This window comes from Brachycentrus maculatus, unplaced genomic scaffold (assembly GCF_059751285.1).
Source record: "Brachycentrus maculatus isolate JH-2025_06_01 unplaced genomic scaffold, ASM5975128v1 h1tg000958l, whole genome shotgun sequence".
Taxonomy (NCBI): Eukaryota; Metazoa; Arthropoda; class Insecta; order Trichoptera; family Brachycentridae; genus Brachycentrus; species Brachycentrus maculatus.
The window spans coordinates 192,198-218,563 of record NW_028281679.1 but is presented as its reverse complement, the minus strand read 5'-3'; the positions used below and the strand labels follow the sequence as shown (position 1 = coordinate 218,563).

The 26,366-nt window shown below is 31.0% G+C and overlaps 1 protein-coding gene across 1 annotated transcript in view; it reads right to left on the bottom strand.

Annotated features, from left to right (window-relative positions):
- LOC148299772 (neprilysin-2-like) overlaps positions 1–26,366 on the bottom strand; it is a 48,070-nt gene that overhangs the window by 1,371 nt on the left and 20,333 nt on the right. Inside the window, exons 2-15 of the mRNA XM_088275703.1 lie at positions 22,618–22,674; positions 20,484–20,620; positions 18,749–18,856; positions 16,909–17,154; positions 15,001–15,212; positions 12,454–12,630; positions 11,085–11,170; positions 10,084–10,189; positions 7,703–7,887; positions 6,297–6,386; positions 5,253–5,403; positions 4,120–4,288; positions 2,006–2,124; positions 1,304–1,435 (exon numbers count right to left, since the gene is read on the bottom strand). Coding sequence (XP_088131829.1) covers positions 1,304–1,435; positions 2,006–2,124; positions 4,120–4,288; positions 5,253–5,403; positions 6,297–6,386; positions 7,703–7,887; positions 10,084–10,189; positions 11,085–11,170; positions 12,454–12,630; positions 15,001–15,212; positions 16,909–17,154; positions 18,749–18,856; positions 20,484–20,620; positions 22,618–22,649 — 1,950 coding nt within the window. The 5' untranslated portion in view covers positions 22,650–22,674. The remainder of the gene's footprint in view (positions 1–1,303; positions 1,436–2,005; positions 2,125–4,119; positions 4,289–5,252; positions 5,404–6,296; positions 6,387–7,702; positions 7,888–10,083; positions 10,190–11,084; positions 11,171–12,453; positions 12,631–15,000; positions 15,213–16,908; positions 17,155–18,748; positions 18,857–20,483; positions 20,621–22,617; positions 22,675–26,366) is intronic.

The following is a 26,366-nucleotide window of genomic DNA, read 5'->3' as shown; positions in this document are numbered from 1 at the left end:
TTTTTTTATTACGTGATCTCTTAAACTTAAAGAATGTTACTATTACTTCTTAAATTTTGATTATCTTATTTATTTCCATTTTAATGTCGTATTTTTTTTGTTAAGTAACAACGCCACCGTATGACAGTTTAGTAATCTAGTGTTAATGTTATTTTTACCATTTTTCGTATTACATATATAATCAATGGTTCATTTTACTCGGTAAATACCACCGCGAGTATTTCTTAAAATCTTTTGTGACACGTGTTTCGATTTGCATTTAGCATCACCATCAAACACCGATGTGTTTCAAATTTATATAAAAAGGTGGATATTACCACAGACTGACCCCTGAATCCATTGATGAAATTATATACTTGTCTTTTTCAGTAGGTTTTATTATTTCCTATCAGTTCATGCATTTTTGAAATATTTTAAATTTTTAAAATCTACTATTTAATTTTAAATGGTATTTCCACATTTTGATCATCTGTAGATATAACTAAGACTAAATATGTTGTATTTTATAATTAAGAGCCTGGAAATGTGCTAAAAATAACGACTTGCAAATCTGACTTGATCAAACTTTCAAAGGAGATACAAGGACATTATGGATACCTTACTTTTAAAATATTATTTTATCAATGAATAGTTTCCTCGTTATGTGTGAAATCAAGTTTCTTTCGTGTGTCCCAATAATTTAATAAAGTCTTGGAAGTTCTATATATATATGAATTAATTTTTAAACATTGTTCTTGAATCACTAGAACTCCACTAGAGACATCTATTGGTGAGATAAAAATAAGCTTTTTAATCGGCAGAAACTGCTGATTTTAATAGTACGTGAGGTCCGAATCCTGGATAATAATCACACACATGAGAAACGCCAGAAAATATCATGTTCATTTTTATTGTTTAAGCTACTTATACTTATACTTTGACCAGATAATTTATTAACAACATTTTGAGTGTGTCCAAATACTTGCACAAAATCTGGATAACCTCCAATTACAGAAGTAATTTTCATATAATTTTTTGACATCTCATCACAGATGAAGAAGAATAGTGATTCAAGAACAATGTTTCAAAATTGGTTCACATATATAGAACTTCCGAGAATTTGAGTAGTGTGGTTGTCAATAATGGGTAAAATTGGTGAATGTTACATGAATTTAATAAAGGTCTTAAAGGTGTACCAGAATTGCAAATATTGATCTCGAGAAAAAAAAAATATCTTCGTAATGTGCATATTTGGCTTGGAAGTTTGTCGACCACAGCCTTAAGGCTATAGATTTTGTTTGTTTTACGTTTTACCATAACTTACATTGAGGCCAACCTCCTTTGCAGTGTAGTTAGAATATTGCTCTATTATGCACCGTGCCTTCTCCAGGTACCGAGCCTTAGTATCCTTCGCCCACCAGTTCAGAAGGTTTCCTTCCTTGTCAAATTGGCTACCCTAAAAAAACATCATTATTATTTAAGATACGAGTTAGAAGGAAAAGTAAAATAATATATGGCAGAATGTAGTATTTATTGATTCGGCATTAACTTTGTAGAATGACGTACTGATTACTTAAAAAAAACATAGAAACTAACAACTCATTTGACTCACATGCAATTAATTATAAACAAAAGTCAAGTCATGGACAGTTTAGAAAATTTAGAAAAACATTATAATTTCAATTCTGATAAAACGTTAAAAATATGCTTTTTCAAAATACATCACCATTATTATCTATGTTTCCTTTTACAAAAAGTCTCATTCCTCAAAACTACCTCCCTCTATTCATTACCCGACCAACCTTTATATATTTATGTATACCGAAATATTTTTTTTGTTGTTCATTAGTATTGCTATTCAACTGTCGATGAAAGCTACTATAGTTTTCAAAACTAGCTGTTTAAAATAAATAGAATATTTTCATTTGAAATTGTTTTATAGAGGCGTAAAATAAAGGGAACTGAAGTAAGCTCTCTTTTAAAGAGGTTTCTCTATAAGCAGGGTTGACTGTAAAGGTAATATTACTTGATCGTCGAATCCGTGAATGACTTCGTGTGCGATGATGAATCCAATTGCTCCGTAATTCAAGTATCGAGGTCGTTGTGAAGAAAAAAAATCACCCTGTAAAACTCCAGCAGGAAACTCTGAAATCAATTTTAAAACACACTTTGTTAAAACATACATTCTGTATGGAAAAACCCTGACATGACAAAATTAAAATATGTAAAATTTTTGTGGGACCCATCATGACATATCGCTCACTCTTTTCAACAACGTCATATGTCAAAAATCGAAAATTTTTAGTTGTGCATATTTTCGGAATGTCCAGAAAATGTACCACATCCCAGCAAAAGCGGCATATTTTTAACTTAATATTTACCCACTTTAGGGCAGAAAGTGTTGTTTTTGCATTTTGAAGAAAAGGTATTGTTTAATTATTTTTTTAAATATACTAAATATTTTTCAAATGGAGAAAAAACATTCAGGTTTTACCTGAAAAGATATGTTGCACAATAAAAAGTTCAATAACTGGCTTGTCATTTATTTTTAATACATTTTATTATATTTTTTTACTTTAAAAACGTTCTCCTGAAAAATCAAGTTTTTTTTTATATTTGACGTTGTTGAAAGGAGTGAGCGAAATGTGATAGAATGCAGAGCGGACATCGCAGTAGCAAAAAAACGCACTTAGAGTGTCAGAAATTAAGTCTCTAAGGAGCATATCTGGAAAGAGTCTACGAGATAGAATAAGGAACACCAGGATAAGGGAAATATGCGAGATCGAAGATGTCGTTAGGTGGGAAAGGCAACGAAGAAGACTGAATGGGACCATCCAGACCCCTCCACATTGCATTGTTCGTCCAACCTCGACGAAGGAAGACGACTTCCAGCCAGACCACCAAAAAGATGGGTTTACACAGCTGGGAATCGACATCCCAGGAGGCTAATCCCCCTTTAATTTTTTTAATAATATTTATTTCTTGCCTGAGAAAATTTTTCTTGCCTATTATGTACAAGGATTTATTCATTCATTTCAAGCCCTGATCCGCACCTAATGGTGCATAGGGCACTGCATTATATAAACGCAGTGTTGTCTTGATCGTTAATACATGAAGAAAATGTGATCAGCCATCCGCTTCAGGTACCCGTCCAGGGTAATATTAAATAAATATTAGAGTGAAAAAATCATTTATATTTATTTGACCCCCCTGGTAATCGAACCCGGGACTTTCAGAACGGTAGCCGAGTGTGCTTACCATTACACTACGGAAGTGGACAAGGATTTATAGCATACTTAATTTATACGTCTACAAAATGATAGTAATGTGTAAAGTTTATAATAAATTAAAAAGTTTGATCCCTAAAAACAATACAATAGACACAATGGATTCAATATCTTATATCAATCAAAATTTATCTCATTCATTTGTCTTATTCTAAATAATTTTCTTAATAAGACACCATTAAATCTGATAGATCTTTATGTCCTATTGCCCCATCAATTTTTGTCAACAGCATACCTTCTTTTGGACATTCTGTTTCCAATTTTAATCTTTCTTTTTAAAAAATTGGACATATCCACAGTAAATTAGGGAATCAAATCGACGTGCCCTACGTAAAGTGTTCTTACTACATTTTTGTCAATTTGAGATATTTGGTGTGCGTTATCAACTGACCGTTATCTTCTCATATAAAAAAACTAAAAAGAAATATCAAATAAATTACGCCTAGTTTTCAGTCGTTTGACAAGATGATATCTACATTGAATTTTTTTAAATAAACTGAGCTCCTAAAATGCTAACCACTTAATTTTGACAAAGCATAAAGTTTTAAAACGATTTAATTGCATTATTTTATCTTGTTTTTGAATGTATAATACAAGTTTAGAATATTAGATAAAACCGTTAATAAATAAAAAAAAACACATTTAAAAAATCTTCTAAGTTCTCTCCTGTAAAGTAACAGATTTGCAGATAGAGTACTTTACGTTGGGGCCGTCGATATAATGACATTCACAAATAGAGTTCTGTCTGATTTTAAAAGGGATTTTCAAAATGCTCCATGACCCGTAAAATGGGTAATCTCCATAAAACAGACCACAAGGCCTACACCAAGAAATTGTAGAAGAAGATATTTACGTATGCTGTTTTCTATGGAAGAGTAGAAAGCGTTGACTATGGCTGGTTGTCCATGGGTACTCCACTCGGTTCTGTTGACGGGTTCCCTCAAACGTCTGGCATTGTAATCTATATGGAACTTGGTACAGTTCAATGCTGATCTAAGGTACTGATTTTGACCCAGCTCCAACTGCAAACAAATATCAAATATTATTTGACCCAGTTCCAACTGCAAATACATATTGAATATTACTTGACCCAGCTCCAACCGCAAACAAATATCAAATATTATTTAACCCAGTTCCAACTGCAAACAAATATTGAATATTACTTGACCTAGCTCCAACTACAAACAAAAATTAAATATTATTTATTATAATTTCTGGGTTCAACGAAATTGAAGTATTTTTGTAAGTAATAAAAACACAATTATTTTTTTTAAAATAATAATAATTAAAAAGAGTACCTAAACTTCGGAATTTTATTAATTTACTTAAACTTCACGTACAGAAAAAAAATGTTGGCAGGCTTATTAAGCAAAAGCAATATCTTCCGACCAACCAAAAACAGACTAGTGATATTGATCAAAACGTTTGATACCATATAATATAGGTGTTTGCAATCAGACGGTAGATAGTACTTGAACATTTAAAAAAAAACATAAATTACAAATTAATGATAATAAGGAAGGCAAAGGAAAAAGGGAATTTAAGGAAGGAAGTAGAGGGAAAAACTAAGCGAGGAGTTTTAATAGACAGTTTTAATAGATTCTAATGATAGAAAGTAATGTCTTTATAGACGTTTCCAAAAGTTATTAGAGAAGGTGCCTTTCTTACAAGGAGAGGTAATTCACTTAATAGTCTGGCCGCTTAGATAGAGAAGGAACTACTGAAGAATGATGTGTTATGGCGAGGAATGGAAAGTGTTCTTTCTTGGGAAGAACGAAGTGATAGACCATGATTTGACACCGGGGTACTTCTAGAAAATTTGGTGGTGGATTTACAAACTTTCATTATTTTGATGGACAGTGACAGGGATATTGAAAGCTTTTAAATGTAAATTGACAGTAAAATCAGTATTTTGATATTTAAATAGTATTTTGCTACAACTAAAATGAGTATATGAGTAATAAATATGTATTATAGATATTTTACCCCCTGGTAGTATTCGTTGATTTTATTATTATCAACTAGTTCGCGAGGATAAGCAATGTGCGAGGTCATATTATCAGCCTTCTCTAATGCTGCTGCCCTGGTCACTTCATCCATCCAGTCAACTTCTTCCAGATTGCTTCGGAACTCGTTTCTTAAAATAAATAACAAAAAAGTAAATTAATCAATAGTAATAAATGTTTCAACACTTGATAAGACATCAAGAATTAAGGTTTAAAAAATTAACACTTGTATAATATACCGCTTAATGAGTTTTATTTCATTACACACGTCTTATTTCGAAAACTACAGATGTATTATTTTGAGATCTCAAAATAATACATCTGTATGTATCTTATGAACCAATTTAGAAACCTTGTTCTTGAATCACTAGAACATATACATATATATATATATATATATGTATATATATATATATATATATATATATATATATATATATATATATATATATATATATATATATATATATATATATATATATATATATATATATATATATATATATATTTGTCCGCCTCCGTAGTGTAATGGTCAGCACACTCGGCTACCGTTCTGGAGGTCCCGGGTTCGATTCCCAAGGGGGGTAAAATAAATATAAGTGATTTTTTCACTGTAATATTTATTCAATATTACCATGAACTGCTGCCTGAAGCGGAGGGCTGATCACCCTTCCGTCATGTGTAAACGATCAAGATAACACTGCGTTTATATGACACAGTGCCCTATGCACCATTGGGGTGCGGATAAGGGTTTTATTATTATTATTATTATATATATATATATATATATATATATATATATATATATATATATATATATATATATATATATATATATATATATATATATATATATATGTATATATATATATATATATGTATATATATATATATATATATATATATATATATATATATATATATATATATATATATATATATATATATATATATATATATATATATATATATATATATATATTTATTATAATAATAAATTAAATATGGCATATGTTTTACCAACCTGATATTTTTAACCATCTCCAAAGCGGCCTTCTTGGAATCTTCATCAAAATGCTTCCTCACATACATGGAACCAATTGCAATTCCTAGACTAACAGTAAAAGTATAATTATTATTGTCAATAATTAGTTAAACAGTAATAAAATATCTTCATAATTTGTTTGATAGTCAAGTAAAAGAGAAAAATAAAATGTAAAAAAGAAAATAAATATTAGGGGGTTGAATTAGTTCTCGCCGTTTATAAAAATTTAATATTTCTCTGTGATTTAAATAGATTCTTTTCGCTTTTTTTTGTTTTCCTGTCCCCTGCTGCCTCGAACACGTGGCACTTTCAACCGCCTCAAACAGCCTCAAAATTAAGGCTATGGGCCTTGTTCATCGGCAGGGAAACTGGGTCCCGTATTCTCTGAAGGAGAGAGATATGGAAAGGCGACTTTGCATGTGTGATTCACTTTTGCAACGGCATCACAGAAAAGGTTTTTTGCATCGCGTCATCACCAGCGATGAGAAGTGGATCTTCTTCGTCATCTGCCAGCTAGGTCAGCCACTCCCTGCTGAAGCCAGCATTGCAAAACGCAACATTCACGGCTCAAAAACGATGCTTTGCATTTGGTGGGATCAGAAGGGAGTAATTTTTTTCGAGCTTCTCAAAGCAGGCCAAACAGTCACAGCAGAGCTTTACAAGCAGCAAATGATCAAACTGAAAACAGCAATTGAAGAAAAAAGACCAGAATACGCAGCCAGGCACGAGTCGATTCTCATTCTGCACGACAACGCGCGCCCTCATGTTGCCAAAGTGGTAAAAGAACAGATAAACTCCTTCGGCTGGGAGGTTCTGTCACACCCGCCCTACTCCCCTGACGTCACACCATCCGATTATCATCTGTTTCGGTCCATGCAGCATGGATTATCGGGAGTAATTTTCAAAAGTTATCGAGAAGTCGAGTTATGGGTTGAAAATTGGATTGCCTCAAAAGACAAGGTTTTCTTTTATAGGGGAATACGACTTCTTCCTGAAAGATGGGCCAAAGTAGTCGAGAAAGAATGGCAATACTTTAAATAAATTCTTACTTTTGAAAAAAAAAATTCAATTCAAAATACTACAAAAAACGGCGAGAATTAATTCAACCCCCTATTAATTAACAAGGATTTTTGATAACCTATATATATTTTAATATATTACATGAATTTTCAGATAAGATCAGAATGAATGTCTCTTTGATAAATACATGTATCAAATTAAATTGATTAATCATATTTAAATGTGGCAAGTAAAAATTACAAAATTAGTGTTTAAAATTTTGATTATTTATGGTTTTTAAGGACCTTGAGAATGAATTTTTATTTAAAAATATCTTTGATTAATTAACGATTTTAATTTAAGGATGATTACAATTTCCAAGTCACCTGTAACTGACGGTGGTCACACACTCTTTCCAGTTGGGTTCTTTGGCTGTAACTCCCGCAACCACCCCTCCGTACACCAGCTGCTTCTGCTTTAGTTTCTCGTTAGTGTACACTATGGAGTCCTTCACCGCTCGCCATATCATGTAGTTCGCCTGCACTCTCTTTGGGGTCCTGGCTAACAGTGACTTGAAAAACAAACATAGAAGCACGTTTTAGTCATAATAAAATTAAAATAAAACCTTTATCCGCGCACCAATGGTGCATAGGGCACTGTTTCACATAAACGCAGTGTTATCTTGATCGTTTACATATGAAGGAAAGGTGATCAGCCCTCCGCTTCAGGTACCCATCCAGGGTAATATTAAATAAATATTAGAGTGAAAAAATCATTTTTATTCATTTGACCCCCCTGGGAATCGAACCCGGGACCTCCAGAACGGTAGCCGAGCGTGCTGACCATTACACTACGGAGGCTGACGTTTTAGTCATATTTGACAAAATAACATTATTAGATTCTTAGAATTTGACGGTCTTTGTGAGAAGGATGTATGGATAAAGCCGTGACCTATGCTTCATATAGCTACTTACGCAGTGCCTACCTTAGTTTAATGTAAAACTGTGTTAGTAAAGGAAATGTGCGTGTGTGTACACATAAGGCACTGTATCGTTTTGACACAGAGTTGCCTTGATAGTTTTATATTTATGAAGGCAAGGTGATCAACCCCTGCGGATCCAGGGTAAAATGTTTTATATAAAAATGAATATTAGGATTAAAAGTCACTAATATTTATCTCGCCTCCCGAAATTGAACCCAGTCCCTCTAAAAGGGTAGCTAAATGTCCTAACTATTAAACCACGGAGGTGAATCGAGGCTATTAAAATTTAATCTCATATATACCAGAAGTGAGACTTAATTCAGAGAAGTGATACTTTTTTTTAAACCCTTATCCGTACCCCAATGGTGCATAGAGCACTGCATCATATAAACGCAGTGTTATGTCGATCTATAACACATGAAGGAAAGATGATCAGCCCTCCGCTTCAGGTACCAATCCAGGGTAATATTGAATAAATATTAGAGTGACAAAATCACATATATTTATTTGAACACCCCCCCCTCCCTGGGAATCGAACTCGGGACCTCCAGTACGGTAGCCCAGCGTGCTGACCATTACACTACAAAGGCGGATAATCAATATGGCAGTGAAAAATGACTTAAACTATTTTAAAGGAGTAATTTTAAATTAATATAATACTGAAAAATCACTAATATCTCTTTAAAGGGGTAAATTTTAAATCTGTGTAACAGAAAAAATCACTTAAGTATATCTATTACAGTGAAAAATCACTAATACTATTTTGAGTGGGTCATTCTAAATCAATATTACATAGAAAAATAACTTAAATATATCTTTTTAAAATGCATGATTTTAAATCATTATAACAATGAAAAATTACTTTTGAATGGGTACTATTTTGGATGGGTAATTTCAAATTATATAATAGTGAAAAATCAGTTATATTTATTTTGATACCCCTGAGCAGTGTTGCCTTATGCAAAACCAAAAAATCTGAATCAAACAGTCTAGAAATCTGTATAGAATCAATAACCCAAAATCTGTAAAAAATAAATTTTAGAACCAATAAATTAGGGTAGTTTATTGAAAAACTTTTGTAATTGCGTAGTGTTCCATGACAAGGCAAAATAGTACCCTACCCAATAATAAATAACACACCCCAATATAAAACAAATTCTCAGCTACTTATTATCAAATGTTAATCGTGCTCGAATCTATACAAATTTTATTTCTTCTGTTTTATCATATACTATGCCCATTCCAAAAATCTGTATAAAACTAAAAGTTCTACCTAAGAGTAAAATCTGTCATCTGTAACGGCAGCCTAAAATCTGTATCAATACAGATAAATCTGTATATATCGCTCACTCCTTTCAAGAACGTCATAAATCAAAAAACTTGATTTTTCAAGAGAACGTTTTTAAAGTTTACAAATATAATACAATGTATTGAAAATAAATATCAAGCCACTTACTGAACTTTTTACTATGCAACAGATATTTTTAGGTAAAACCTGAAGGTTGTTTCTCCATTTGAAATTTTTTAAATATATTTACAAAAATAATTAAACAATGCCTTTTCTTCAAAATGCTAAAACAACACTTTCTGCCCTGTAGTGGGTAAATATTAAGTTAAAAATATGCCACTTTTGCTGGGATATAGTACATTATCTGGGCATTTCGAAAACATGCACAACTCTAAATTGACGATTTTTGATTTATGACGTTCTTGAAAGGAGTGAGCGATATGGCAGCACTGCTCCTGAGAACAAACTTCCTTAGTTAAATCATTGAAAATACTTACAAACAAATCCTCCAAATATTTTGGAACATAAACGATGAGTCTGTCATCTTCTGTTACTGTATTGTGAGGGCTAAGCAACCTATTGATGGTTTTCAACCAAGTGAAGCTGAAAAAAAAAGTTATATTAGATTATTAACAGTATGTGAATGATGGGAATATAGTGAATGGTGCACTGATATCAGTTACAGCAAATTAAAGCCTAATAGCGAATTCTGAACTAGCAATGATCAACTTTGAAAACATATTTTCACGAAAAAAACTTGGCACGATCAAGTATACCAAATACTTGAAAGTGGTCAGGTTAGGAGTCGAAACAATCGGTGGGTATGTATGAGGAGATGTATGAACGTGGAAGAGGAGATGAATGTTTGCAAAGACAGAGTGGTGTGGCGTTCTATTCTCTCTGCCTACCTCTGCGGCGAAGCGGCGTGATGGTTAGTTTTTTTAGTTTCAATGCTCAACGTTCTTTCATAGATTTTTCGTATACGCATTGCTTAGCCAGTATTTTTTTTAAATAGAAGATATATATTTCTGTTCTTATTATACACAAAAAAACTTAATAATCTCATACAATTTCTTTGAGTCTAAGCGGCTCATATTAGAAATAGGTATCAATTTGCGGTAGAGTGGTTTCAAACCCAGAAACTACTCGAGAGTTCGCGACACTAACCACGGGACCACAACCCGACACTATTGTGAAATCAAACATTTTAAAAATGTGCGCTTTCCGTTAAATTTATTTTTCATTTAAACAAACCGAGCCCCAACAAGTAAGTTTATCAATAAAAAGGAAAAAAAATAAGTACATTCTATTCATTAAAAAAGTAGCCTTTAAAATCAGTTTTTTTAAATCTATAAATACAACATTTTGATTTCAAACAATTTCATATAATAATTCTTATATAATCATCAGATTTTTTTTATTTTCTTACTATCGTACTATTTTTTTATATCATGAAACATTATTAGAGTAAAATTAAGGTAATGATATTTTTTAATACCTTGGATATTTCATATTTAGTTCAGCAATAGAAAATGAATTGTAGAGGGCATTGGCGTCTCTACGTTCTTCTTGGGGCATTGAAATCTGTAAAGTTAAAAAATAACAATTATAATATACTACTGTAATAAAATATCTTTGTACCATAAATAAATTTTGCTAGGAGTTTTTGTTACCAAGTACCTGAGAAATAAATATTTTGCCTTTATACTTTCAGGTTATAATTTTACAATAGTTTTTTTATAAAAAAGAATACTTAAAAATGTTTTGTTCTGACATTTTTTGGTGGAACTGAATTTTATAAGATAAAATAAGAACTATATTGTTTGATAGTGTGATATCAGTCTGATGAAGTCAGTTACAATGAAACCCAGTCACTGGTCAAATAAAATGAACATGGTCAAAAAACTTTTTACAAAGTTCTTATTTTACTATTACATAAAAAATATTTTATTTTATATTTTGTATGTGATTTTTTGTTGTTTATAAATTCTTGATTTATATCAAGATTTTTATTTGTGTCTCAACATATTTGAAAAAGTTATTTGAGATGGAAATATGGACCAATCAGGAACATCTCAGCATTTGCTCATTGCTGGGAGAAAACTACCTAAACTCTTGACTGTCGTCAGCAGACCTTCTGTTCCACTAGAAGAAGGTTTGGCATTTTCTGTCATACCTTGGTGTATGGCACCAATGTTTTCACTATTTTTATCATATATGATACCACCTCTCGTATAATTTCCTTATGAACTAGTATGCATACGATGTCGGATAGGTCCTCACCCAGGCTCCTGCAACGCGCCTACAACTGTTATCTTTAAAACGTGCTGAAAAGTGAGAACTATGGCTCTCTTCAACTTATCATGGCAGGGACAATAGAGGAACGTCGAGGAGTTGGAAGGAAGCAGACATCTTATCTGAGAAACATAAGATGTTGGACCGGGATAAGAAGAGCTTCGACTTGAACCTCCGAGATGAAGACTCTCCGATCCATAACCGGAAACACATTGCGAGACCGAGTAAGAAATACCGACATCCGGAGCATGTGTAAGGCGGAGGATATCGTGAGGTGGGGACGACAACGAAGGCGATACTGAAATGAACATATAAACAGAATGTAAAAAGACAGACTCCCACGTATCGCGCTTCAAGGTAACCCTGAAGGACGCAGACCCCCAGGCAGACCTCCGAAAAGATGAAAAGACAGTTGGGAGTCAACATCCCAAGAGCGACATGCGAAGGCACAAACAGATCCTAGGATCTACAAAAAGAAGAAGATAAGATGATAAGGAAGGGTTGTTTTAGAATCAGAGGACAGAGAACCCTTTCCAGAGTGATCGCCAATATTTGCAAGATCTCATACTTACATTTGCAATGGCCATTTCAAAGTTGAGTGATTCAGCAAGCTCTGATTTGGCAGTCTCTTTATCTGCCCCCAGTATTACAGCAATGTCCACCATGTATTCGAAATAAGCTGTTACAAGTTTATCGCTCATTCCCTTGATCAGATATTCACGATTTAACCCCAGTCCAGGCTGATCGATCTGCAAAATAAATGTTCCAATGCCATATTGTTAAAACTCACCGCAAAATGTAGATCTTTGAAAGTGTTTTCAAAACATATTATTGAAATTAATGAAATTATGATGCGAAATTCATATACCTGTCGTAAATAACTATGGAATAATTAAGAAACAATAAAAGGTAATGAAAAACATTTCAAGAGTCTATGTTTATCCTCTTAGAGAAAGGAATGCCACTAATTTAATAATAACATTGAATTATTATCCTTCTCTTTCAAACCCTCATCCGCACCCGATTTTGCATAGGGCACTGCATCGTAGCGACGTAGGGTTATCTTGATCGTTAATTGCATGAAGTCAAGGTGATCATTCCTGTGCTTCTTGTAACAGTCCAGGGTGATATGTAATAAACATGACAGTGAAAATCAACCATATTTATTTTTAACACCCCTACGAATCGAACTCGGGACCTCCAGCAGGGTAGCCAAACGTGCTACTGGGTGGATAATAATAAAGAATTACGTTTTTTTTAATATTATTAAAGTTTTAATTGGTGAATGCCGCTATTAAATAATCGTTTTTACCTTATAGTGGTATTTACCAAGTTAAATTTAAATTAAAAGTGGATAAATATTACCAGAAAGTGACAGCCAAATCAACTTATGAAATATTAGATACTTATGATTGACTTTTTATATTCCAAGTTTTTTAAAATTTATATTATTTAATCATATGCAATTTGGAATTAAAACAAAATTAAAACCGACTACAGAAGTCATAACATAAGCTTTCCATGATATAAATGCAAAATGCTCTGTATTTATGCCTATTCCAATATCGTTATGTTATATTATATAATAAATACACTATTCTGACGATGGTTTATAGATAAGTTCAAAACCAAAACTAATAACACTTTGATTTAGCTAAGAAATCATTGAGTAATAAGACATGATTCAAGATCTGAGAAGGGTGATGATTAAATCGATCCTCTTCTCTTCATTCCTTCTCGTGTCTGACATCATCCATCAATTAGTTGTTTTAAGATCTGGATTTTGGTTTCTGAGTGGTGACGGATATTGAGTTTTCATTGACGGATTGAGTTCATTTGAGTTTTCCCAAAACTGTTTCATAAACAGATCTAGTTTAAACATGTACTTCAATAAAAGCTCGATGAAACGGACCTCTATTTAATGAACTTCAGATATAACGGACAAAAAATCCGGTCAGTAAATATTATACGCATTTTCGTAATTTTAGACAGTTTTATTGTAATTTAAAACATATTAAATTTTTTTTTACAAAAATTCTTCAATTTCATACTATTTTCGTGAGCCTAAGCAGCTCATTATTTGAAATAGGTATCAAATTGTGGTAGAGTGGATTCGAACCGAGAAATTCTGACTCAATAGTCAGCGACATTAACCACGGGACCACAACCCGACACAAATTGATTATGTAAAAAAATAGCAAACTTCAAAAGTGCGAACAAAGCTTGATTTATTTTTCAAAGCAGAATTACCGAAAGCAATCGCGTCGATATCAAACAGCAACGTCACTTCACGACGAGTGTCCGAAGCATTAAATAGCACTTTGTTTGTGTTTTGTATTGTTTATTTATATCTAAATACAGTGTTTATATTTTTTTTTTTAAAGTTTTTGATTTACGTATACCTTAAACCTGTTTTTATACAACGGATTTTCACCATTGGGTACGGATAAGGGTTAGAAAAAAATCAATCATAGTAACCCTAAAAGTTCTGGTAGGCAAATGGTTAAAAAGGTCTAAGTCCAATTTAAAATGTTCAAATCAGTTTGAAAATAAAATTTTCCAAAACAAAGTATATATTTACTTATTTATTTTTTTACAAAAATGTTAATAATATTAGTATATAACCACTCACCGAGATTTTTATATCTACCGGATTCGATATTAAATATTATTAAAATATTATATACTAATATTATTAACATTTTTGTAAAAAAAAGTAAAAATGACTAACTACAAAGTAAATGCTTTAAATATTAATAATATTGAGAATACAAAGTATGTATATATATATATATATATATATATATATATATATATATATATATATATATATATATATATATATATATATATATATATATATATATATATATATATATATATATATATATATATATATATATATATATATATATATATATATATATATATATATATATATATATATGTATATATATGTATATGTATATATATATACATATATATATATATATATATATATATATATATATATATATATATATATATATATATATATATATATATATATATATATATATATATATATATATATATATATATATATATATATATATATATATATATTTAAATAAACTTACTGTAATCAATCTCGTTGTTGAGTTCTTTATATCAGGAGCTATGCTGAAGTCAAAAAAGTATTTGGTTGAGTAACCAACTTTGTTGAAATTATACATAGCGTCAATCCAGTCAAACTCTGCTTCATTCCACTTTGATCCTTCAAGCACTGGCCATGTGCCCAGCTCCTTGATGACTTCCAGAATCGGCGTTATCCCATCTCTTTCGATCTCGGCTGTGGAAAATATCAAAGAAAAGTTATCAATGAGATGCTGGGAATCGGTCTGGGTAAGGTGAGGTCATTCAGAAAATTCACATCAGTTGATGAGAAAAGATAATTTTTATCACAAAGCTACTTTTTGTCGCAAAGACCACGAGACTTGTTTTTATGTAACTTGTAATGCAATGTTTTTAATACGGTGCTAGAAAAAAAGTTACATTCTACTACAAACGTTTTATAAAAACATTTAAAAAAATAAGTGCAACATGTTATTTGAGAACTTTATATAAAATACGAACATAAAATAACGGTAAAAAAAAGATACATGCTGGTTGTGACTACATTATTTATGTTTATGTATATGTTGCCTCGGTGCTCCCCACAGATTAGATTTTATTCCTTTAGACTTGTGTATTTTCAAGTATTAAATAAATAATAATCTGAAAAAGCTCCTACCCCCTCTTCATCTTTCAACGTCCCAAGGATACAACTACAAAATTTAAAATTAGTCCCAAATTTGGTGTTTGTAAATGATGTGGAGTGCATCGAAACACGTGTCGCATTAGATTTTAAGAAATAGTGGTATTTACTTAGTAAAATTTATTTTGAATACTTAAAATATTTTTTTTTATTTTTATTTTTTAAAAATTAAACACTTGAATATACCACTTTAATGAGTTTTATTTATATTTACAACTAGTTTCGAAAATTTACAAATTATTAACCTGCGTATTATACGAGTAACAACTTGGCTCAAATTCTTGGAAACTCAAAATCAAAAGTAAATATATTAGATAGATGTGGTATTTATGAAATTTCTTACGGTGACTACGATAAAAAATATACTGGCCAAACTGCGAGAAGTCTAAAAATTAGAATAAGAGAACATCGCCGTGGACTAACAAGTAATTATTTTTCGGAATTCGCAAATCATATCACGGAAACTAACCACTCATTTGAATCTCATACACTTATATTATTTCGAGAAATAAAAATACTTTGTGTTTTGATCCACTCACATTCTTATTAACCAACTAGTTTCGGCAACAACCTGTTGCCCTCTTCAGGGTTTAATTTATGACTTTAAATAGTCATAAATTAAACCCTGAAGAGGGCAACAGGTTGTTGCCGAAACTGTTTGGTTAATAAAAATATGAGTGGATCAAAACACAAAGTATTTTTATTTCTCGAAATAATATATCAATATGATCCACTAAAGTTAATGCTTTCAATATTCAAAAAAAAACTCATACACTTAAATTATTACACTCTATTACAAATAAAGGTCAAGTCATGAATAATTTAGAAAATTTAGAAAAAAATAAAATAAGAAATTCAGATAAAACTTTAATTAATAATTTACTGCTTCAAAATAGGTCACCATTATTATCAATATTTCCTTATACAAAAAATATTGTTCCTTAACCCCCCCTTTCCCTATATTTATTAACCTATATATACCCCTAAACATATGTTTTGTTCGTTAGTTATAATTTTTACCAAGAGATGAAAACATCTGTTTTCGAAACTACTGTAGTCGTATATATAAATGAAACTCATTAAGGTGGTAAATTCAAGTGTTTAATTTTTAAAAATAATCAACATGTCATTCCACAATGTTAATGCCGAATCAATAAATATAATAAATGTTTTATGTTTATGCAACATGTTTTAATGTTTTATATTTATGCAACATGAAACGGTTACTTACTTGTATTCATGCACGATTTATACAAGTTCCTTGCCAATTGGAAAGCTCTTGGTTCATCTTCGACGGCACTTTCTTCCAAGAGATTCCTTAATTGTTGCTGAAGTTCGTCATTTATCACGGAAAACGTGTTCACCGACACTTTATCATCTGGTATCTTGGTCGATTTGATGAAGTTTCCACAAGCAAACTCGTAAAAGTCATCACAAGGGTCTGCCTCGGTATTCATGTGCTTCAAAAGGTTAGATGCTATCAAAACAAACAAAATGGTTTTATATTATTATTTTGACATCTCATCAAAGATGAAGAAGAATAAGTCTGGGCATTTACGGGGCTGACGACCGTCATAGGCTAGTTTAAGTGATCACTTTACATACGTGTAACATTCACCGATTCTACCCATTATTGACAACAACACTACTGAAATTCTTGGAAGTTCTATATATATATATGAGCCAATTTAGAAACCTTGTTCTTGAATCACTAGAACTTCACCAGATCTATAGGTGAGATGAAAAGAAGCTTTTTTATTGAGCAGAAACTCTTATATTAGTATGTGAGGTCCGAATCCTCGATTATAATCATATACATGAGAAACGCCAGAAAATATAATTTTTATTTTTAATTTTTTTAGCTTATAATTTGACCAGTTAATTTATTCACAACATTTTGAGTGTGTCCAAATACTTTTTCGCAAATCTGGATTATCTCCAATTATAGGAGTTATTTTTCATATTATTATTTAGAAAATTATTAGGAAAATTATTTGGACACACTCAAAATGTTGTAAAATGGTTTTAAGTTTTGTACTGACATTTCTTAGTGGAACTGCATTTTATAGAATAAAATAACAACCATGTAATTTTTTCCACATTCGTTTCGTCGCTACCGGCATCATCAGACTGGTGTCGATGGTGTCGGTTACAACGAAAACCGGTTGCTGGTCAAACGAAATTCATGTGGAAAAAATTAAATATTTGTTATTTTATTCTATCAACAAAATGAATGGATGGCGGAATAAATACAAAAAAACTAGAAATTCATGTTTTTCTTTAATAAATTGCATATACTTAAAATAAGACCCCAGTTTTCTGAGATAATGTTACCGACCTATTTTCTAATGAGCCGATGACATTGTCCCCAACGCGAGTAGTAAGTAAATTAAAAAAGCCCAAATGAGAGAATTCGAGAAAAAAAATGAAGAAGCCTACATCCAGCAGTGGAGAGACAGCTGACAAAGACGAAGAGACTATAAATAAGTTATAAATCAGCTACCTCAGCCAGCGCCCATTATGTTAAAAAAAAGGCCCTGAAAAGGAACACTGGAACTAATGCCTCCGTAAATATTTTATACCGTACCGCAGTGTGCACGCTTGCTTTATTGTAATTTGAAAAAAAAGGACATTTTGTTGTGTGAGTCTACGTATTGAGTGAACAACCTACGTACCGTAGAATGGGGCTACTTGAACTTTAATGTGTTTAAAAAGAGATTTAAATTTATATTTGGAATAATGAACGTTTCGTGACAAAAAGTATCACCTGTCAGGGAAACAATGAATCATGTCGATACGTTCATTATTGTAGACCAAATACAGATCATTTTTTTGTACTGGGCTCAAGTAACACATCAAAGTTCAAGTAACCCCGTTCTAAGGTATTGGTTAAAAAAATTGAGGTAAACTACAGCACTATCGAAAATTTTACATAAATTGGGGATAAACATTAATACATTTTTAAAAACAAATTAAGAGTTTATAAAAATATTTTATAAATAACTTTTTTGACGTGAGGTCGTGATGGTTTAAACAATTTCTGTTAAAATATAAATAAAAATAAATTTTACCAGCAGTAACACAACTTGGAGTCAGACATATTCCTGCCTTGTCACGTCTTCCATATGATGGATATTTATCACCGGTGTAATATGACTGGTCACTTTGAATACTCGGATCTAAAAAATATATTATATTAAATAATGGTATATTTGGTAACATTCAGAAATATTTGAGTATAATGTGATATATAAAATTAGGTAATAAGGTAATAAATCTGTATAATTCGTAAAATACTTGTTACTGACACGGTCTTGACAAGGTAAAGTAAGGTTACAATGAAATCAACAAATAACAATTTGTAGAACTAATAATATTAACGATTATACCTTAAAGGATAACAAGTGATTAAAATATGACAAGCGTGACATTTTTAAATATGATGAGTGTAATAAGGTAAGGTAAGGTAGAGTTACAATAATATTAAACAACCTTAGGCTGTAAAAAATTGTTGCTGGTAGCTAGGATCTAGGATGATTACACGAGGTACATATTATAAGCATGATAAGGTAAGGTAAGGTAGAGTTTTTGTCCGCCTCCGTGGACTACCGTTCTGGAGGTCCCGGGTTCAATTCCCAGGAGGGGTCAAAAAAATTCAAGCGATTTATTCACTGTAATATTTATTCAATATTACCCTTGACTGGTACCTGAAGCGGAGGGCTGATCACCTTTCCTTCATGTGTTAACGATCAATATAACACTGCGTATATATGATGCAGTGCCCTATGCATCATTGGGGTGCGGATAAGGGTTTGAATTGAAAGGTAGAGTTACAGTAATATGAACTAAGTATAATCTGTAGAATTACTGTTGACAATGACTGCAAGAGATTATAACACGAGATAAAGAAGGTTGACAAGGTAAGGTAAAGTAAGGTTACAATATATTAACCAACCATATTCTGTAGAATTACTATTGCTGACAATGACTGCAAGAGATTATAACACGCGATAAAGAAGGTTGACAAGGTAAGATAAGGTAAAGTTACAATAATATTAACTAACCATAGTCTGTAGAATTACAGTACTGACAATGACTGTAAGTATGATTACACGTGATGTATGTGAATGATAAGGTAAGGTAAAGTAAAGTTACAATATATTAACCAACCATAGTCTGTAGAATTACTGTTGCTGATAATGACTGCAACATATGATAACACGTAAAGAAGGATGACAAAGTAAGGTAAGGTAAAGTTACAATAATATTAACTAACCATAGTCTGTAGAATTACAGTACTGACAATGACTGTAAGTATGATTACACGTGATGTATGTGAATGATAAGGTAAGGTAAAGTAAAGTTACAATATATTAACCAACCATAGTCTGTAGAATTACTGTTGCTGATAATGACTGCAACATATGATAACACGTAAAGAAGGATGACAAAGTAAGGTAAGGTAAAGTTACAATAATATTAACTAACCATAGTCTGTAGAATTACAGTACTGACAATGACTGTAAGTATGATTACACGTGATGTATGTGAATGATAAGGTAAGGTAAAGTAAAGTTACAATATATTAACCAACCATAGTCTGTAGAATTACTGTTGCTGATAATGACTGCAACATATGATAACACGTAAAGAAGGATGACAAAGTAAGGTAAGGTAAAGTTACAATAATATTAACTAACCATAGTCTGTAGAATTACAGTACTGACAATGACTGTAAGTATGATTACACGTGATGTATGTGAATGATAAGGTAAGGTAAAGTAAAGTTACAATATATTAACCAACCATAGTCTGTAGGATTACTGTTGCTGACAATGACTGCCAGGATGATCACAAGACATGTGAGTAATATTAGTGCCAGAGATGAAATTATTGTCAAGCTCCGCTCCAGGCGAGTCCGCCTCTCCCACCAATTCGGTTGTCTGAAATAATATATTTTTAGAATACCTTATTCTAAGTTTTACAATTATTTCAACTTTTACAACTCTTTCAATTTTTACAACTCTTTCAAATTTATCAACGCTTTCAACTTTTACAACTTTTCAAATTTTAAAACTCTTTCAACTTTTCCAACTATTTCAAAACTTTTAACTCTTTCTCTAACTAGTAGTTGGAGGGGTAAGCCCACTTCTCCTTTCTTCGGGGATTTTTTTGCATTGCATTGGATTATACATCGGATGAATGACAGTGACTTCTTCTTGTAGATCTAGGCTTGGTGTTTTGATGGTATGATTCATTTATGAATCCATTACATCTTTTATCAAATTACTACAATGTACAAATTCTTTCAAGAACGTCATAAATCAAAAAACTTGATTTTTCAAGAGAACGTTTTTAAATTTTAAAAATATAATACGGTATATGAAAAATGAATATCAAGCTACTTACTGAACTTTTTTTCTGTGCAACAGATCTTTTTAAGTAAAACCTGAAGGATTTTTATCCATTTGAAAAATCTTTAGTTTATTTTAAAAAAATAATTAAACAATACATTTACTTAAAAATGCAAAACCAACACTTTCTGCCCTTTAGCGGGTAAATATTAAGTGAAAAATATGCCTCGTTTGCTAGGATATAGTATATTTTCTGGGCATTCTGAAAACACGCGCAACTGAAAATTGACGATTTTTGATTTATGACGTTCTTGAAAGGAGTGAGCGATTTGTCCAATGAGCAATCCAGTGTATGAATGAATGAATTTTTTAAAGTCATATTAATTTGTGATTTATTAATCTTACATTATACATTAATTATTCTACTTTATAAAAAAAATATCATATTTTTTACTCTTTGTAATTTTATATTTATATATTTTTAAATCTTCTCATTTCTTACAACTGTTTATTTTATTTTTAAAACCATATTATGTCCTTTCAATATTTTTTCATGTTATAAATAAATAAGGTTAGGTTAAAAAATATATATTACAAACAATATGGTATGCCATATTGTTTGTTATATACAACATTTTGAGTGTGTCCAAATACTTGTTCACAAAATCTGGATTATCTCCAATTACAGGAGTTATTTTTATATTATTATTTTGACATCTCATCAAAGATGAAGAAGAATATGGAAGTCTGGGCATTTACGGGGCTTACGACCGTCATAGGCTGATTTAAGTGATCACTTTACACACGTGTAACATTCACCAATTCTACCCATTATTTACAACCACAGTACTCAAATTCTTTGTTATATATTTATTTTATTTAATTTATTTAAAATAGTTACAAAAAATATTACAATTAAATGAATTTTCTTAGGATTTTCTACTTTTAATGTATCTTAATACTAGTTACGCTGTTACTCTCCGAAAACGAGACTAACTCTTGTACTTGGAGAGAGACTTACACTCACTGTTTATTATTTATACTTATGAATAAACATAGTTTAATATTATTTTTTTACATCTCATCAAAGATGAAGAAGAATATGGAAGTCTGGGCATTTACGGTTTAAGTGATCACTTTACACACTTGTAACATTCACCAATTCTACCCATTATTGACAACCACACTACTCAAATTCTTGGAAGATCTTTATTTTTGAAATTTTGTTCTTGAATCACTAGAACTTCACTAGAGACATCTATTGGTGAGATGAAAGAAAGCTTTTTAATGGGCAGAAACTCTTTTATTAGTATGTGAGGTCCGAATCCTGGATTATAATCACACACATGAGAAATGCCAGAAATTATTTTCATTTTCATTTTTTAAACTTATTATTTGACCAGATAATTTATTCACAACATTTTGACAAGTATTTGGAAACACTCAAAATGTTGTGAATATCTTAATACTAGTAACGCTGTTACTCTCCAAAAATGAGACTAACTCTTGTACTTGGAGAGAGACTTAAACTCACTGTTTATTGTTTATACTTATGAATAAATATAGTTTCAGTATAATAAACTTACTTAATGATTGTGTCATTTCCATTATTGGCCATTCGTTCTCTTGTGTTTTGTTCTTATCTGAAATCATTTAATAATTATGCTGATGTATATTTTATGTTTTTAAATATTATACCCTGTAAAAATAACTTTGATTCTCAAACCACATTTTTCTAGATCTTCTCAAAATAAACTAAATGGCACAAAGTCTTTATTTATATTGCATTGACGATTGCCATGATTCAAAATAAATTTATTATACGCGTCATTGCAAAAAAAAACTTTAAAATGTGAAATATAACTAAATTAATTGTATTTACAGCACTAAAAATAAAGCGTTATCATTTTATTTTATTAAAACGAAATAAATAAATCACTTTTAATACTAAATTACCTCATTAAAAATGGTTTGACATTGTCATTTAGATAAGACTTTTAAAAATATAAAGTAAACATCGATTATTCAAATTTTTGTGACAATTCTCTATATTATTTCCGAGTATATAATAATATTTTTATTTATACTTATATATATATATATATATATATATATATATATATATATATATATATATATATATATATATATATATATATATATATATATATATATATATATATATATATATTTATATCTATAGGTATATATGTATGTATTTAGATATCGCTTACTCCTTTAAATAACGTCATTTATAAAAAAAAAAAAACAAATTTCGAAATGCCCAGAAAATATACTATATCCCAGCAAAAGCGGCATATTTTTAACTTGATATTTACCCGCTACAGGGCAGAAAGTGTAATTTGCATTTTTCAGAAAAGGCATTGTTAAATATTTTTTTTTTTTTTTATAAACTAAATATTTTTCAAATGGAGAAAAAATCATCACGTTTTAATGAAAAAGATTTGTTGCACATTAAAAAGTTCAAAAAGGGGCTTGATATGTATTTTTAATACATTTTATTATATTTTTAAACTTTAAAACGATCTCCTGAAAAATCAAGTTTTTTTTTATAAATGACGTTGTTGAAAGGAGTGAGCGATATGTAAAATATATTGAAGTATGCCAGGCTTTTTTTTCGTGTAACACGGTGGAACGGCGTTCCGGTACCTTTTTTCAAAGATATTGTATATATTTTTTTAAATGTTCAAAATCAATTAGACGAAACGTACTAACATAATTATGATATTTGTTTATATAATTCGTCAAAATGATAACATTTTGTAATTTAATGAATATTTAAATGATACATATTTGATGTTTATTTTTTTAAGTAAAATCTTGACAGTGAGTTTCGGGAGCTTTTACGTTAAAAAAAAGCCCTGTACACAATATTGACGTTTTATTCTGTGTTGTGGGTGTTGTCACTTTTTACTTGGTTACATGATAAATAATAAATTGATGTGAAAAGGAGTGAAATATGGGTTGGAATAATATAAACGTCGTTCATCGTCTTTCACATTGTTTACGTTTTGAGAATCTACATCTGCTTTAGCTCCTGGAGGGAAACTCACTGACATACGCTTTATGGATGTGCTCGCATTAAAAGCGGAATAATATTTTTGTAATCCAGAACGCGTTTTCCTCTGGTTTTATTAAAACGCCGATAAAATAAATCACTAAACTTAAAAATATACATTATTCAAAATAATCCCTCGTTTTCTCTTGCCGACATGTCGCGTATGATGAAACCGGCGGCTCCTACGTAAAGTACTCTATCTGCAAATCTGTTATTTTACAGGAGAGAGCTTAGAAGATTTTTTTCAACGTATTTTTTAATATTATTTTGAGAAATAAAAACCCTGAAGAGGGCAACAGGTTATTGTCGAAACTAGTTGGTTGTTTATAAAAATGTGAGTGGATCAAAAAACGATGTCTTTTAATTTCTCAAAATAATATATCAATATGATCCACAAAATTAATGCTTTCAATATTCAAAACGTATTTTTTTGTATTAATTAACGTTGTATCTGAAGTTCTAAACTAGTATTATGCACTAAAAAACACGATAAAATGATGTATTAAATCGTTTTAAAACTTTATGTTTTATCAAAATTAAGTAGTTAGCGTTTTAGGAGTTCAGTTCATTTCGAAAATTCGACAAAGATAGCGTCTTATACGCCTGAAAACTAGGCGTAATTTGTTTAATTTATATATTTTTTGTTTGTTTATATATGTAGATAACGGTCAATTAATAACATACACCAAATATCTCAAAATTGACAAAAATGTAGTTAGTAGCATTTTACGTAGGGCACGTCGAAACCATGGATAAAAAGTTTAAAGATTATAGATTAAAGAGATGGATAAAAAAAAACATGCAAAAGTTTTATTTAAAAGAAAAAAATGTTTACTAACCATCACGCCACTTCCCCGCAGGGGTAGGTAGAGGAAGACCTAGGAAAACTTAGCATGATCAAGTATTTCAAATACTTGAAAGTAGTCCGGTCAGGGAGTCGGAATAATCAGCGTGTATGTATGAGGAGATGTATGAACGTGGAAGAGGCGAGGATTGTGCGCAAAGACAGATTGACGTTTCATTATTTTCTCTCTGCCTACCCCTGTGCGGAAGCGGTGTGATGGTTATTTAGTATTTTTTTTCTTTTTTGCGAGATGTGAGATCCGAATCCTGGATTATAATCACATACATGAGAAACGTTAGAAAATATCATTTGCATTTTTATTATTATAGCTTATAATTTCACCACTTAATTTATTTGCAACATTTTTAATGTGTTCAAATACAAATCTGGATTATCTCCAATTATAGGAGTTATTTTCATATTATTTATTGACATATAAAAATATCCTTGCTACCATTATACTACGGAGGCTTGTCCGCCTCCGTAGTGTAATGGTCAGCACGCTCGGCTACCGTTCTGGAGGTCCCAGGTTCGAATCCCAGGGGGGATCAAATGAATATGAGTGATTTTCTCACTGTAATATTTATTCAATATTACCCTGGACTGGAACCTGAAGTGGAGGGCTGATCACCTTTCCTTCGTGTGCTGACGAACAAGATAATACTGTATATAATGCAGTGCCCTATGCACCATTGGGGTGCGGATAAGGGTTTGAATTGAAAAAAAAAATATATATTAAAATAACTCCTATAATTGGAGATAATCCAGATTTTGTGAACAAGTATTTGGACACACTCAAAATGTTATATCGTAGTCATACAGGAGAAAGTGACCAAGTGCATTTTTTTAACAAAAACGTGATTATTGACTGTTTGATATCTTACTAGTTTAATATTGCCCTGAAAAACATCCCAAAGGATTTTAATCTGGAAAGTATAATATATTGACTTGGTAAAAATGACTAACCGCATTGATGTTTATTTTGTTGCCAAGCAAAGGTGACTTAAATGGCCCTCCTGAACATTTTACGTTTTGGTAGTTAGTCACTTTCTCCTGTACGACTACGATATTATCTAATGTTTACGTTAAGTCATAATTCTCGGTTTACGACCTTACGTGTGTTTCCAGCAAAGGGGTGATATATTATTACATACATTATATGTGCATCATACATTTACAGCGAATGGGAGACACTAAAGGTCAGTGCAGGTAATAGCCAATTATTTCCGTTTGTACGTTCAGAAGGTCACTAAATGATTTTACATCACGTATTCATTCTATGTGCATAGATTCAGATGTCGTTATTTCCATTTTTATATGTTTATTTGAGATTTATTTTAAAGGTTGCCCTTATTATTTTTTTTAATTTTAGAAATTAAAAAGTCTTCTGGAGATCAAACAAAGTGCGACAG